The 16,675-nt window shown below is 32.5% G+C and overlaps 1 protein-coding gene across 8 annotated transcripts in view; it reads right to left on the bottom strand.

The window, feature by feature from the left end:
* Nucleotides 1-284: 284 nt before the first annotated feature.
* POSTN (periostin) overlaps nucleotides 285-16,675 on the bottom strand; it is a 35,296-nt gene continuing 18,905 nt past the window's right edge. The window contains exons 15-23 of one of the 8 annotated variants that reach the window (XM_027557368.1): nucleotides 16,523-16,590; nucleotides 15,484-15,529; nucleotides 12,534-12,614; nucleotides 8,934-9,023; nucleotides 8,162-8,251; nucleotides 7,255-7,332; nucleotides 6,787-6,870; nucleotides 2,283-2,324; nucleotides 285-1,086 (exon numbers count right to left, since the gene is read on the bottom strand). In XM_027557368.1, coding sequence (XP_027413169.1) covers nucleotides 1,049-1,086; nucleotides 2,283-2,324; nucleotides 6,787-6,870; nucleotides 7,255-7,332; nucleotides 8,162-8,251; nucleotides 8,934-9,023; nucleotides 12,534-12,614; nucleotides 15,484-15,529; nucleotides 16,523-16,590 — 617 coding nt within the window. In that variant the 3' untranslated portion in view covers nucleotides 285-1,048. The remainder of the gene's footprint in view (nucleotides 1,087-2,282; nucleotides 2,325-6,786; nucleotides 6,871-7,254; nucleotides 7,333-8,161; nucleotides 8,252-8,933; nucleotides 9,024-12,533; nucleotides 12,615-15,483; nucleotides 15,530-16,522; nucleotides 16,591-16,675) is intronic. The other 7 variants (XM_027557370.1, XM_027557371.1, XM_027557369.1 and 4 more) reach the window with 7 other exon arrangements.

Genomic DNA, 16,675 nt, shown 5'->3' with positions numbered 1-16,675 from the left:
TTTGGCTCCTTCTAAGTTAGCCTAAGCCTAGGAATAATTAACTGAAGTGTTGGTGCTCCTGTAGTGCCGTTTATTCTTCTCTAACAGTCCATGGTACATTGTGGGCTACTGGTTTGTCTTTTTGCCCTTTGAAAACAGTAGTTGTCTCATTCCTCTTTTAAATCCTCACAGCTTAGCACAGTTCAGGGGTTATATTATATACTCAGTTGATGTTTAATTATTGCTTCATTGTGTAATAATTATTTATGTATCATAATAGCTTTAAAAATTCAAAAAACACTAAATTCATTTAATCTCCTTTAATGAGTATTTGTTATATATAAAAACAGAGGTATAAAGTCCTGTTCCCAAGTCCAAACCTCTAATTAACTTAAACCTTGAGTTTTTTTTTTTAATTACTCATTTGAAATAATTGTCTTTATACCTAAAAAATGGATTTATTGAAATGTTTGAGATAAAAACTATGTATTGTAAGAAACATAAGACAAACATTTCAAGAGTACAAAATTAGTTGTAGAAATAACATAATTTGCCAGTAAACCCACATTTTATTAGAAATGTGCAAAGCTTTTTGATGTAAAAGTTTTGGTTTTGTCATTTTTTAATACTGAGCACCCATTTTTATTTACCCATTTCCCATGGAGAGGTAACTCCTTGCATGCATTTTATCTCTCCATATGTAAATTCAAGGTTCAATCTTCTCAATGGGATAACAGGTCACAACTCAGAGATTTGAATTATAATGAATCCAGTGACAAGGATTTTCTCTCGTGGATTCCAAAGCCGGCTAGGACTCTTCATGTCAAGATGTAAAAGTCTGTAAGGTGTTATGTTTCCCTCAGATTCTATCCCACAGGAGGCTAAACCCACAATCTCCCTCATGTTTCTCATTCAGAAAAAAAAAAAAAATGACTGCATTCAGAATTGTTCAACAATTGCTCTTTTGTCTTGGCTCATTCTTCACATCAAAGTGGCTTTCATATTTTTCCTGTAAGACCAGGTTGTTGGTTTAGGGTTGTATAAACTTTGCGGTCTGGTGTCTGGATTTTCATTGAGGACGATCTTCCCTGGATCGTCTTCTAGATGCTGATTAGGAAGAAGGCAGAGAACATAGATTGTAAATAGGATGAAATTACAGTGTTTAACAATATGATATTTTACTCATGTGTATGGGTGCATGCTCAGTGGCTTCAGTCATGTCCACCTCTTTGCAACCCCATGGACTGTAGCCCGCCAGGCTCCTCTGTCCATGGGATTCTCCAGACGAACACTGGAGTGGGTTGCCATGCCCTCCTCCAGGGATCTTCCTGCCCCAAGGATCGAACCTGCGTCTCCTCTGTTGCAGGCAGATTCTTTATCACTGAGCCATCAGCAAAGCCCCATTTTATGCATAATTATATCTATAAAAGACTATTATTTCTTATTATAATAAATGTTAAATTATATTTTCTTAATAATATTCTGCTTATGATGAAACCAAGTCATCTTTTGATCAAAGGTATATGAACATAATAAAGTTATGCTTTATTTCCTTAGAAAATTTGGATGATTTTGCATGTTTAAAAGAAATCCATGATAAAATTTTCACTTAAAAATTATTTGTACAATTGAGTCTTTAGTTTCAAATGTCTATATTGGACTAGATTAAAATCAGATATGCCTATAAATGCATTTATAAGCCTTGCAATTTCTTTTGACTATTAGTATGTAATTCTAAGTTCCACAAAGGAAATCTTTGATATTTGATTGTACCAGAATATAAGGTATCCTAAGTGAAAGATGAGAAAATGCACATAAATGAAGCTATAAAGAAAGCTATAATGCATAGGTGATATATACATGTCTATAACCTACACACTATATCAACATTTTGTACATAGATATATTAATCATTTCCTATAAGTGTACAGTATATATAGCTTTGAATTTATTTTTGTCTCAAACTGCAGCCTCATCTTAAATAATAGTTTCACAGAGTTCAGGTGTACCTGCAACTTATTTTTACTGAACTTTGGTATTCAAAGATTTCCTTTCAGATTAACTCTACTTTAGTCTACCCCAGTGATTCAATATATTTAATTGTTTACATGAGTATAATTTTCTTTCCTTAATGTTTGCTTTTCTTACATTTTATTAATAGTGAGTGATATCAAAGATTTATTTTCTGATTCATATCATCAAAATACTTTGCTTAAAATAAAGCATATTAAAAGACTCTCCTTTGTTTTGTCTTAATTAACAGGTGTGCCACTTATGCAAATTACCATAATCAATATATTTACCTTGAACTCTTTTGTTGGCTTGTATCTTTCTCACAGGTGTGTCTGAAATTAAACAGTTGTAGTTAAAAATACTTTGAAATTATGGCTAACATGAGACAGGAAAACAGCTTAGCAGAAAAGTGTAAAGTTTTAAATAAACATCATTTAAACATGTAGATTCTCTCCTGGAGTAGTGAGACTTTGGCATTGGCAACAGACATTTGTTTTCCTTATATCATAATGAATGTTTACTATTTTTGCAAAACGTATTGTTTTATTATGGTATGTGGAGCCCCAGATGGTGTTCCATTTTTTCATGGAGTAAGTGACTTACATGATTTGCTTTTCATCCTTTTTATAAAAGGCATCACTTTATGATGAAAGGATGTCTAACATCCTATGAAGTTTAGCAGAAGTATATTCCCAGAGTTATGCACTCATTTTTTTCCTAGTAATTCCTATTTGTGATATATCAGACTTCTGCCTCTGTAAAATTCTCATTGTAACTTAATTTTGATTAACTTTATGCCAATAAACAGTTCAAGAAGTTTGTACCAATTCAATTCCTGAATCGAATTCTAATCCGACAAGACCATTTAAAAATCAAATAGTTAAAAATAATAAGAGTTCATATTTTAGAATTTCAAGTGTTCATAACAATGCAATGTTCATACAATGTAATATTTTGCAAAATATTTCCCAGGTCTTCATTTTTTCTTTTAACTTATTGACAAGACTACTTGTTCAACTGAAATTCACATTTTCATTCTGTTGTTGGACATTTGAGATCAAAGCATAAATATGGTCCCTATAGCGACTTCACTTCTCTGCTTACCTTCTTTATTTTTTCTCTGAAGTTTGACTTCTTGATTTTTATATATTATCTGTACTCAACAATGAAGTCAAAATTTTTCTATGATATACAAATGCATTTTTTTTTCAATTCTCTGAAATCTCATAAAAGTAAGACATGAAACTATCACCAACAGTATTTTTGGCTATATAATGTCAAGAATTAAAAAAAAAAAGAAATATTAAGCATTTTTTGAAGAATTCTGTTTCTGTCTACATAGCACATTTCCAGCATGTCTTTTTACTCTGCCTGGATATAAGTTACATAACCATATGCATTAATACTATAGTAAAATGCAGAACTATGGAAAACCTCCTCAGATTGGATAGTGGGGGAGAGTTTAGGTGAGATAGAAAAGTCTGAATTATGAGTATGCTCCAACTGATATATTTCTCTTAACTTCAGGTTTATTTGGTCACAAAAAATGGCTTATAACATATTGTCAAGAAAAGATGGAAATCATTGTATAAAATGGACTTACTAATTCCAAAGAGCACTTATCATGCAACTTAAAACAAGATTTCAACACTACTTTTGAAAACAAGCACTTACACTCAGTTTTCTTTTATAGATTTGGCAGCATCTGATTAATGCATATCTAATTAACTAACTTGTTAATTTATTACTATTTGGCTATGACAAAATCAAAATAAGAAATATTCACTGTGGCAAACAAATATCTCTTGAAGAAAAGCTTAATTAAAATGTAGATAATCAGATTTTCTCTCAGTGGCTCTCTACCATTTCAAACTGAATGACACTTGTATGTTGTGTTTAGAGAAACAAGTGTTAAGGTAAACCAGTCATTGGAATGATCCCACGAAAATGCCCCTCCCCACCATGTTTCCTTAAACACACAAAGTGTTTTGACCCAATTATCTGCAAGATTGTTGTATTTTTACATAGCTATGACTTTGTAAATTTAAAGTAGAGCATAAAATATTCCTTTGTTGACCATGTTAGTGTGAATTGACCATAATCCTGATAGTAGCTAACATCACTGAGAACATTATTATTCTTCAGTGAACATTATTCCAAGTGCTGTTCATATATTGGCTCATTTTTATGTAGGTAACATTACCATCCCCACTTCCCAGATTAAGAAAACATCAGTTTACTTAAGTTCAAGTGGGAGCCCAGACTGGAAGCCAGACTTAGGACCTGATCCTCTGTTCTGTACAGAGGCCATGAATCTTCAAATGTTATACTGGCAGATTTATCAAAACCTTCTCAAACAGCTTTTTGCTGTTGTTCCTTTCTCCATAGCCTACTTTTCTGTGATTTTCCCTTAATTACTTCAGTAGTTTCAGTAAATGTAGTTCTATTTAAGACAAGAGTGAACAACTGTACACATTTTTGAGAAGAATTTTTAGTGAAGGGGTCTGAAATGTTTCAATAGCAAATCATAATATTAGTACCCAATTGACCATTTAGCCAAGTTTATAAACATGACCTGAATGATTGAGGAATACATTCAATTCACCAAAGTGTACTGTATGTACCACAAAATGAGCAGTTCAGATAGAAAACTACAAGCTTTGAGATGAAGACTGTAGTTTAGCTATAGATCAATTATCAATATTCTGAAAGAAAAAAAAAGCCTATCTTGCATGACATAATCTTTATTCACACCAGCTTCATTGGTGTTTCTTGGGATCTAGACAAGAGGACACTTGTTACTCAGTGTTGATCCAGTGGTTTTACAGGGCTGGAAAAAAGAAAACTAGAATGTCCAGTTAATGTCCAGGTATTAGTAACTATACCACTTATATTGTCTTCCTTACGAGAAAAGAATCCTTGGAAATGTTTTGATAAAAATTTATGCTGTGGCAAGGACCTAGTGTATAGCACATGGAACTCTGTTCAATGTTATGTGGCAGCCTGGATGGGAGGGGAGTTTGGGGGAGAATGGATACATGTATATGTATGGCTCAATCATCTATATGTATGGCACAGCTCTGCTGTGTATGCATCTGTAACCATCACAACTTTGTTAACTGGCTATGCTCCAATATAAAATATAACATCTTTTTAAAAAACTATTAAATTTATGTTGTGACATTGACAAAATGAATGCTTTATAAGTATGTACAGAAACCAAACACTGGAAGATAAAGGAATCAACCTCTGGGATGAACAGGAACCAGAATTAAAGAAGGATTATATTTCTGTTGATTAAAAGTAGATTATCTTATTCTTGTAACCGGTATTATCTTCTTTTGGCCGAAGTTATTCTTCAAAACTCAGTTCATTGTTTATAATGGACTTGATAACAGGGGCATATTGAAGGGGAGGAAAACATACTTACCTGAAGTTTAAGTCTAAATAAATTAAAGCAATATATACAAGTGCAGCTACTAATTGGTTCATTCTCTAAAAAGCACTGCCATTCTACAAAGCTGCTTACTATGGCAAGGACTGAAAAAAAAAGAATTCAACTTAATTTTCACAATGTCTGCATTTCTTCACTCAAATCCCCACCTTTTTTCTAGTAGAGTGTAAGCATTTAGATGTAGATGAGTAAATTTTATATTATAGCTTATAGGAAACTGCTTCTACTGTGGCTTTGGGAGTGTCATATACTCCCAGCAGTCTAAAAGGAAGTCTTGTATTTTTCAGACACACATTTTTCTATTGAGGGGAAATTCAGTCACTGGCTCAAAAAAATTATTTATTTTTACTATTGCTGAACAGCATCAATATTATGTAAGAGATTCTGCCTATGTAAAAATAAAGAATAAGAAAACAGTAATTGCTAAAAATATATACAGTCCCAAAATAAATTACTTCTTGGACATAGTACTATAATTTTTAAAATTTTAAGCATAAAGCTAATGAGAACCATACTTTGGATAAACACTAAACTTGTATTTCTTAATTCACAGTATATTTCAAAGAACATATTTGATTTTTCTAGATAATTTAAATTCTTGTTTATCTAAAACAATTTCTTAAGTACTTTTTTTGTTAACAAAATGAATTAGAAATTAGTTTAGTCAAACTTCTTTGAGTAATTACCATTGAGAGTTTGTGTAGATTTTGAATTCTTTTTCTTCTTTCCTTTTAAAAGTAGGTCCTTTTAATGCCATAGACAGAGAACATTCCATATTTTAAAGATTAAAATTAATTTCATATGCAAAACAATTTACAGCTCCAGGTATAGATTATCACTTGAACTGTTAGAAGAAACAGATAACTCATTCCTGAGAATGTAGTTTTGGAAAATAAAGTTGCTAAATGCAATTTTTTTTTTTTTTGCTAGTTCTATGCACTTAAAAAATTCATAAACATGCCTTTTATTATGGTTGTGGGGGCAGTGAATACATTTTTTAAAATATAAAAATTATTTCAATTTGGGCTTCTTTTAATAATTACCAATTTTAAAAGCATCCCTCTTTCACATACTAAGAATATCCTTACAGTTGTCTGTATCAGAGCAAAAAAATATTCATTGCTCCCCACTGAACTTTTTAAAGACTGTTTAAACTAGTAATTCTTTCTTTATACCTCTTACTTTAACCACCATTGACCCAATCAATCTGTTAAGACAGACATGATGCTGTTTTTAACCTAATTAAGAAACAAACAAACCTGAATGCTCAGTCTTTAAAAAGCTGAAGAACTCAGTTATCAGAACCTGTTAAGTGGGTTAGTTGTTTCCCTTTTACTAACCTCCCTGAAGCAGTCTTTTAATTTCTTCATCTTCAAATAAATGACCATCACCACCTTCAATGAATTTGGTGACCTTGGTGACCTCTGAGAGGATACATGTTTATAGCAGAAATTGGTTTATGTAATAAAAAGGCTGGAGATTTGATGCGATACATAATGGCATCTGCCAAACAATAAATTCCAGACCAACACTTGGTTCTTTCTTGGTTTTTAGTGCTGTTTTTTGATAAGCCAATTTTCTTACAAAGTTGTTGAACAGTATATAACAAATATAGAACAAAACCATCAAAATGACTATCATCTGAGTTTCATTCCCTATCTTTGGATTTTTTTCTTGTGTTGGTATGGAACTAGAACAAAGGAGTGAGATAGAGTAGAAAATGTAAAAGTCCTCAAAGATTATTTTAGAATTTGATATAAATAGATAGCTTAAGAAAGTCACATTCTTATTTTTCTAAACATACTGACCTTCTTGCAACAATTTCTTCAGAGTTTCTTCTGTTTCTCCACCTGTAGTTGAAATCCTAGTGTATTTTATTTCAGGACCTAAAGGAAAGACAGTTTACAAAAAGACCTGAAACAAGGGTAGGCACACTTCCTCTGTGATGGTTAGATAGTGAGTAATTTAGACTTTATGGGTCATGTGGTTGGTGTTGCAACTATTCAACTTTGCCCTTGTAGTGTGAAAATAGCCATAGACATTGTATAAATGAATGGTCACATCATGTTCCAATAAAACTTTATTTACATAAGTATTAAAAGATGGCATGGGCCATAGTTGCTGACTACTTGTTTAGACAAATACTTATAAAATAGCTGAACTCAGAATTTAATGCTAATTCATTGGTGGCAGACTGATACAGAGGTTTACTGAAATTATTTATAAATTGTTTTATACTAACTTGCATATATTTTGGTGTGTAGACCTTAAGATTAATGGAAAATTCAAAGGAGGGAATGGTTTTTCTTTTAGGATTTAGTAACTCATTAATAAATAGCAAAGTGAAGATAATGTATTATATAATACATATGTGTATTCATAATAAAAACACATGCTTATAAATTTGCTCCCAAATTTCCAACTCAGGAGAAAACATAGATTATATATTTAGAGTTAGTATTATTTCTACCAAAAAAGAAATGAATAACTTCAGTAACCACCATGAAAATGACTTAAGCCTCTTTAATGAATCTTATAGAGATATTTTAGGATTAAATGTGATTTGCTCTTTGTAATCCAGGCATAGTTGCCTGGAGCATCCCATGGACAGAGGAACCTGGCAGGCTATATAGTCCATAGAGTTGCGTTGAATGCACACACACACACACACACACACACACACACAGTGTTCTATAGTATTGAATTAAAGACTACCTGTAATGATTCGTTCTTCCCTTGTTTCTTTTTCAGTTATCTCCACAGGCACTCCATCAATGATCTTGGTGTATTTTTTAATAATTGGCTCTAAATTGGGGAAGAAAAATGCATTTGATTTGTCCTAGTATGGTGTCTAAATGGCCATAAGCTAGACATTTAATTAAATGTATTAAATGTACAGTTGATTAAATGTATTTCTCACAGTAATACCATTTAGAAATCAATCATAATCATTTGGAGAACATATCTCAAATAAATTCAGATAATAGAGGTCTAAAGGCTAGTAGTCATGTCCTGAATCTTGAGTAAAGGAGAGAGCCAACTGTCAAGCTAACACTCCATGTCATACTTGTCTCCTGACTGTGCAATGAGCATTTAGGGAGAATCCAAGGAATTACAACATCATTAGAATGGGAACCTCATAATAAGTCCTAGCTGTGGCTTATTAGTCTTATAGAATTTTCATTCTTTCTTCTAAGACCAACATGTTATCTGGTATTGATGTGATTGTTTTCATTATATTCATAATCATCCTTGCATATGCAGAGTAAGGATGGTTTTGTGGGACCTGGTGATTTAATGGTAAAATCGATTCCAACTAGATCCATTAAAAGGTAAACTATAGCTAATAAGAATCCATAACTAATAAAAGCTTTCCACCAATGTGTATAAAAGTCAAGAGAAAACATCAGGTATTCAATATATTTAAACCAGTACAATTTCAAAATGTTCACAGTGATCCTAAGTAGGCTAGGGAAACAGAACGCACCTCCATGGATCACTTCAGTTACCGTTTCACCTTCCTTAATCAGTCTGAATTCAGGTTCACCTTCAATTTTGACCTTTGGTATTGTGCGTCCTGAGGCATTGTTTTAGGAGACAAATTATCATGTTAATGCAGTCCTTTAAATTTACCAAAACAGGAAACTTATTTCAACATTGGTGTTGCTCAAATGTCAAAGTGCTTTCAGGTTTTATGAAATCGATTTTAAACAGTTCCCATTGTCTTCAGATTGAGTACTATTTAGGAGAACAAATGACTCCTGGGTCAATTAGGGTGCTACTAAAATGAATTTCATCAGCTTTAGCACTTAAACTAATGTTTAATTGATCCATTTATTCATAGTTATAAATTCTGATCACATATATATATAACACATATATAACAAAATGTTATATATGACTATACTTTGTGAATCACACAGTATGTACAAATTTCAGTTGCTCTAATGATAGCTAGTGTAGATCTTACTTTACCATACTGGTGTCTATTACTTGCTTTTCTTATTATATTTTAAATTTAATTTTTAAGTACTCTGTATATTATATTTTTTATCTAATGGGCATAACTAAACATCAAAAAAGCCCAACTTTATGCCTACCTTTAAGATATGATTTTCAGGTTTTGTGGGAAAATGGGAGTACTTACCTTCTCTATGTGAATGCTGCAAATATTTACTAATTAATAGTTAAACAGTCCTTCAAATGCAAAAGTTGTGTTACATTTGACTTGCAAAATGATTTTCCTCCAAGAGAAAATCATTTTGCTCCAAGAGAAAATCATTTTGAATGTTAGAAAGCTGATTACTACATTACTACATAGTAATTAGATGAGAAGTTCAGTACATTTAACTCATACAGTAATACCCTTTAACAGTTGAATGGAACTATATATCCTTATCTTTGAGAAGGTTTATTTGTTTGTCCAGAAATTGTCAATGTACACCATTACCCAGAATTAAATAGTCTAGGAAGATCTAAAATAATGAAACAAGAGTACAGCTGGTTCAAACAATAAGTATTTCACACCATAATATTTGATCTATGGGGTCAAGGGACATTGAGAATCAAAACATAAGGCCAAGTTTTTAAGGTGTGGAAACATCAAAGGGAAAGAACAGCTAAGGAGTTTAAGAGCAGGAAGTGAGTTAATAAAATATCCAAGTAGACATTTCTTTAGAAGAGCCTCAACTAGCACTTGAGAAACATTCTCCACCCTTAAAGTTCTATGAAGGCAGGAATTTACTACCCAAAATTTTTTTTTCACATTTACTCTGGCGGGCACATAGGAAAATACCCAGCACAGGAGGGGTACAATAAGTATTTATTGAATTGAATTTCGGTTGGTTTATTCCTAATTCTAAAATTTGGTTAAGTACCTTTTCTAAGAAACATCCTAAATTGGAGTCTAATATATGTAATAAGAATTCAAGAGTTACCAATGAATCAGCAAAAGTTTAAACAGTGAGAAGGAAAGGCCAATAGCTATCCTAGGATGACACAATTATAGATGGCTGCCAAGGCAAGTATTAATATTTGTCTCCCTCATTATGTTATACAAAGTCAAATTTCCAAATTTTTTAACTGAAGAGTTGTTAATGCACAGGTGACATGATCCCATTTTTCATCTTAGTTCCCTTCGTAGGAGGAACCCAAGTAGAGTTGATGCTCCATTGTTTTCCTAATTGAAAAAACAGTAATACAGTAGAATCCTGTTCACAAAGATTGGGAAGGTAGATGGGTTGAAAGAAGAAGCTTGAAAGAAAAGAGACAAATCTTGGAAAATAAAAATAGTGCGTCTGAATGATTTCTACTGAAGAAGATGTGTGCAAGTGATTATACGCAATTTTAGGGAATCTAATTTTTTAAAAATAGTACAAGAATTTTAAAATTAAGGACCATTTTACTTTTTCATTAAAATGATCAAGAAACATTTTCTAAACAAAAATGTCTGTGATTTAACTTCTTAAAGCACCAAATTCTCTCTCTCTTTAAACAACCTAATTTTATTTATTTTAACTTTATTTTTTTGGCCATGCTACAAGGCTTGCAGGATCTTAATTCTCCAAACAGGGATGAAGCCTGGGCCACCACAATGAAAACATTGAGTCCTAATCACTGAACATCTAGGGAAGTCCCCAAGTTCTCTTCATCACTATACAAGAGCCATCAAATGCTCCAATGACAATAGGCACAGTATTTGTTTTTCTAAAGCACAGATTTCAAATACCTCAACTTTAAGTTTTAAGAATGTATAAATATATAGATAACTACTAGGAAATACACTTTAACATACATACTTCCAATGTCTAAGTTTTAAGTAATGACTCACTTTTAGAGGAGTCAAAAGTATTCAGGAAGTTGCCATCTCAATTTATAAAATGAGAAGAAATTCCCAAATCAAAGATAATTACAGGAACAGTTTTCTTAATATTTGACTGATGACATAATCTGTTTTTTTTTTTTTTTTGAAGACTGGTTCTATTCTTCTTTCAGGATAATGAAAACATAACTTGGTCTTTTTTCTGTGACTAGTCACCACATTAAGATGGCTAGACTTGGACATAAAAATTCTTAAGATCTTATCCTTTGAAAGTTATTAAAACACATGAAATGAAGGGGGCGTTGGAAATATTTGAGTTGGCTAACACAGACAGTAGGGGTAGAGAGAAAAGTGACCTGATTTAATATTCTAGTATGAAACATCAGGAAATAAGTATATATGCCTATTTAATGTATTATATATGTATACATATAAGAATATATAATACTATATATATAAGAATATGTAAAATATACACACATATTCAAGGCTGGAATTAAGGATTCTAAGGTTTGATTCATTGTACCAACTACTTATTTCCTCTGTTCCTAGTGGTTTAATTAAAAAGTATATCATGGCTCTAGGTTGCTTCCATGTCCTGGCTATTACAAACAGTGCTGCGATGAACATTGGGGTACACGTGTCTCTTTCCCTTCTGGTTTCCTCAGTGTGTATGGCAGATGCATTTCGATATTTAGCAAAACTAATACAATATTGTAAAGTTTAAAAATAAAATAAATTTTTAAAAAAGTAAAAATAAATAAATAAAAATAGTCACTGAAAAAAAAAAAGTATATCATGTATGGATGTACATTTTAAAAGTTTTGTTCAATATACAGCTTCTGTGCTCTCTGAGTTTGTTGAATTAAAAAATGTGTGCACTTTTTTGGAACACCTTGTAACAGTATAAAAGAGATTGATATGGGGGAGACTGGAAACACAGGTATAAAGAGTACACTCTCTGAAAGAGTCCAGGTGCAGGGAAGAAAGCTCAGAATGGGTTTGTTTAGTGAGTATCTGGGTACTAGTGCTAATGCAATGGCAAATTAAGTTCAAATGACATCAAATACAAGCAAATGTACTGAAGGTATTAGGAATGCACAGCTACTCGTCTAAGTAAACTTGCATTCCACATTCTGCTGTTAAATAAGCATGCCATCGATATGGAAATATTTAGCATGTTAGTTTCAAAAAGAATGTAGATACATTCAAGAAATCAGTCTATTACATGGATTTTTAAGGAACCATGTATACATTGATTTTTACCTTCTGTTTTGATAATAGGCTGAAGACTGCCTTCAATCACTTTAATTTTTGGTTCCACAACTTTGGTTATAATTTTAGTTGCTGAAAGTATAGAAAGTGGAACATAAATGATGCTTACATAAAAACAACCTGAATGAAATTGTCTTTTTTTTCCCCTTTGGTCTTTGTTGGGTACTGAGGTATCAGATGTGGTAATATGTTCAGGCAGTCACATACAGGAAATAATTCATAGTAATTATCTAGTATCTTCTCATGTCCAGATGAACTCTGAAGTCCAGTGACTTTGATTTGTTGCAGTGAAATATATACTTTCTGTGTGAGGAATCCTACCTAGAAATCTACAAGTTTGAGCTGCAGCACTAAAGCTCTTTACCGTCTTTTGTACTTCTTGAAAATACTGGCTGCGTAGCAACAAAGACAAATAAACATGATTAATTTCATACAATTCATAATATCTTAAATTGCATTGTTGGGTTCTTTCTCAGTTAGAAGAAAACATTGAAAGAAAAAGACTTGAAATATTTTTCATGCATTTGAAGACCCTGACATAGAAAGGAAAATACAAAAAAAATTAGTTCAGAATACTTAAAAATGGATTTTTCAGTCAGCCAGCCATGAGCTCTATGCAACAAATATGATATGATCATGTATTTAAATATTTGTTACAGGCTAAAATGACTATAATTTTCATCATCATCATCATTTTTAAACTGAAAGCTATGTATTTTGAATGTATGTCATCCACCCAACTGAAATAATTATGTGCAAAATATATTTAAAACCATTTGGTCAGCTTTTGGTTGCATAGATAACTGTAAGTGTGCCTCTGGAGTCAGATACCAGAGCTACTGACTTTTTATCATTTCTAATTAGAGCCTTAAAAGATGGAGTCATTAGATAGGGAACTAAAGCTGTCTGTGCAGTTGTAACAGACTGTGTTGACACACTAGAGGCAAGATGTTAGTACATTTGGATTTCTGTCACATTTTCACTTCAGGTGTTTGAAATGTGTATCTGTGTCAGCTCTTTGAATTAATATGGATTCCAGGGCTTAATTGTGACTGTTTCAGTTATTTCAGATTTAACATGTTGAGATCTCAAATTAGGAAACTCTGCAATATATCAAATCAGTGTGTCTAGTTATCCATTCCACAGCTGGTCTAGCCACAGAGAAACCTTTCCATGAAGGTCAAATCCATAGAGCTCTCTGCTGCTACTATCAGGATGGGTTAATTAGCTTTAGCTTAAATTTTCATTTCATGTTAAGGAACTTGAAGTTTAGAATATTTATTTGGTTCCTAGTTCTGTTTCAGTTTTGCTTTTCTGAATACTTAAATAGTTTTGACAGGTCAAAGGATGAAGATTAAATACTGATTTTATTCCTCTCCACCTCAAATGTCATATATTTGGCAACATATACTAGAGAGCATTTTTCCCCCATACAATTTAATATGTAAGGTATTTGGGGGACAAGAATAGTGCATAATAAGACAAAGAAATTTTAGAGACAGGTCAATAAAGGAACATGAAAATGGAATCTTTGGTTTAATTAGTCTCAACCTCTTTCTGAACTATGCTTCCAAGTAACAGCATACACATCAGAGAGGAGTTAAAGAAACAGTCCACATCAGAATGTAAATCTCAGAGCTCTTTCAAGAGCTGTGAGTAGGTAGACAAGATTCATTAGACTTACATAATTTCATAAAATGTAGATTATTCTCTGTGAGTAGGTATCCAATGTAAGCAGAGGAAAATAAAGGAATTATAATATTTTAGGTCATTGTAAGCAAAATAGTGCATTGATATATAGAGAAAATGGTGAACCTCTCATGGATAAGGTAGGGAAATGTAGTGCAGACATAATTTTTATGGAGGAAGATGACATAGCATTTCTGATGAATAGAGCTCATAACATTTTTTGATTTTTTATAAAATATATCTTTAACAAGACTGTATACTTCCAGACTGGAATTTAAACCATGTGGAAGTATAACTATTTCCAACTAAATGTTTGAAACAGTGCTGATCTGGCCTGATGCTAAGATTGTCCATGTCATTATCACATACTTGAAATCAGTAAGAACAGCAGACATTTTGTTTTGCTCCTTACATCATCTTTATGCCTTTTCCATATCTGGTGTAAATCTTAAAGGAAAATTTTCTTAATTAAATAACAGGATGCTCACAGTATAAAATAGAACAATTCTAGCCAAGATAAATGTACAAATGGGAGCAACGCTTTAGCTATTGATATGTTTTGAGTGTTGAACTGTAGAGTCAAAACAAAATGAAAAAGAATTTCTGCTTTGAAAGTTGCAATGAAAAAGAGGAAAAGACAAAGAAAGAAAAAGTACACTGAATAAGAAATACTATGAGTTAACATTTATGCAAATGAAATATCTTTACCATGGTTAAGAAATAGAGGTTGAATTTTGATAATCTGGTAGAGTCAGGAATAAAAGAAACCTTGGAATCTAGAAACTCTAGGTTTATCACCTGACAATGCTTTTGTTCCTTCATCCAGTTTTGAATGGGGAGAGTTTTTTGAACCACCAGCCCATAAATGTTAGAATTCTCTGACAGTCCGCCCTTAGATAGCTGAGGTCTTGAGAGTGGAATGAGCTAGAAATGTTTCAACAATATTATTTCTATTTCCACACATTTGAATTTTCAGAGCTCTGGAATGCATGACTTTCTCCCTTGCATCTTTGCCATGCTAGCAATTGTATCAAGCTGTGAGTGAAGAAGTGGTTCATTGGAGTTGAAGAGGATAGTCAAGGCTGAAAGGTCTCCTCCAGACTGCAAGCCCTGTTTCAAGTGGGATGAAATTTGCCATTGTTTGGAATTCTAAATACCAGATTATCAATCATCTCAGTAAACACAAAGAACATTGTTTTCTTTTTTTTACATCTTGCCACGTATATGTGACAAATATTCATCATGTACTTACTGTAGACAGTTATGGGGATTTCTTTGAAGGTACTGCCACGAACAAACTGAAAATAAATATATTTAGTATCATGAAATGTAGTCGTTGCACTAACATGAAATGTTGTCACTGTATTAACAAAATCTTGGCACTGTGATTTTTAATTCTCACTAAAGAAGTGAAACTACCATTACATTTAGTAAAAATGAAGTCTTCATATGTCACCTTCAAATTTCCTGCTATTGGGCAAGATGGCAAAAATGGTTGGATTTGTTATTCAGAGTTTTAAAAATTATAAAATAGCAAATCCCAAATTAAATGTTTATTAAATAATATTGCATATGTTGTCAGGTACTTTAACCCTACTAATATTCAACCCAGTATTTATTCTTAAATATTCCTTTGCCTTTAATTATTGTGCTGTGTGCTTAGTTGCTCAGTCATGTCCAACTCTTTGTGACCTCATGGACTCTAGCCCACCAGACTCTTCAGTATATGGGGATTCTCTAGGCAAGAACACTGGAGTGAGTTGCCATGCCCTCCTCCAGGGGATCTTCCCAACCCAGGTCTCCTGCATTGCAGGCAGATTCTTTACCATCTGAGCAGCTAGGGAGACCCTAACAATTGTGATTAGTGACTATTTCTTATAAGTAAATATCTTTCCCTTATATTCTGTAGCAAAAATATTTGATGATAGAAAAATTATTGCTTTTATCTACATGTCCTATCTTCCCTGCTGGATTGTAAACTATTGAAGAAATGATGCAAATGGTGTATAATCAACAAAGAGCAATGTACTCAGGGTATATTTACTTATTAATGTATATATTTCTAGTTTTTTATGTTAAACCTGCAATGTCTGTTAAACACATTAGAAACATATGCAATAGTCAGGCTCCTCTGTCCATGGAATTCTCTAGGCAAGAATACTGGAGTGGGTTGCTATTTCCTTCTCCAGGGGATCTTCCCAACCCAGGAATTGAACCCAGGTTTCCTGCATTGCAGACAGATTCTTTACCAACTGAGCTACAAGGAGAGCACTATGCAATAATATCTGTACCTTAATTTGGATGTATTTGATCAGTTTATTAAGTATTTCTAGCAGCTGATCATTTCCAACAGGTGTGTCTGTGAAGAGGAATATAAAATGAATATTGTAAGAATCAATGAAATAAAAATCTAGGTTTCTATTGAAAAAGATTTATTTTTCATT

The sequence above is a fragment of the Bos indicus x Bos taurus genome, chromosome 12 (genome assembly GCF_003369695.1).
Source record: "Bos indicus x Bos taurus breed Angus x Brahman F1 hybrid chromosome 12, Bos_hybrid_MaternalHap_v2.0, whole genome shotgun sequence".
Lineage (NCBI taxonomy): Eukaryota > Metazoa > Chordata > Mammalia > Artiodactyla > Bovidae > Bos > Bos indicus x Bos taurus.
Note: the sequence above shows the minus strand (reverse complement) of the source record. Positions and strands in the feature narration are given on the sequence as shown.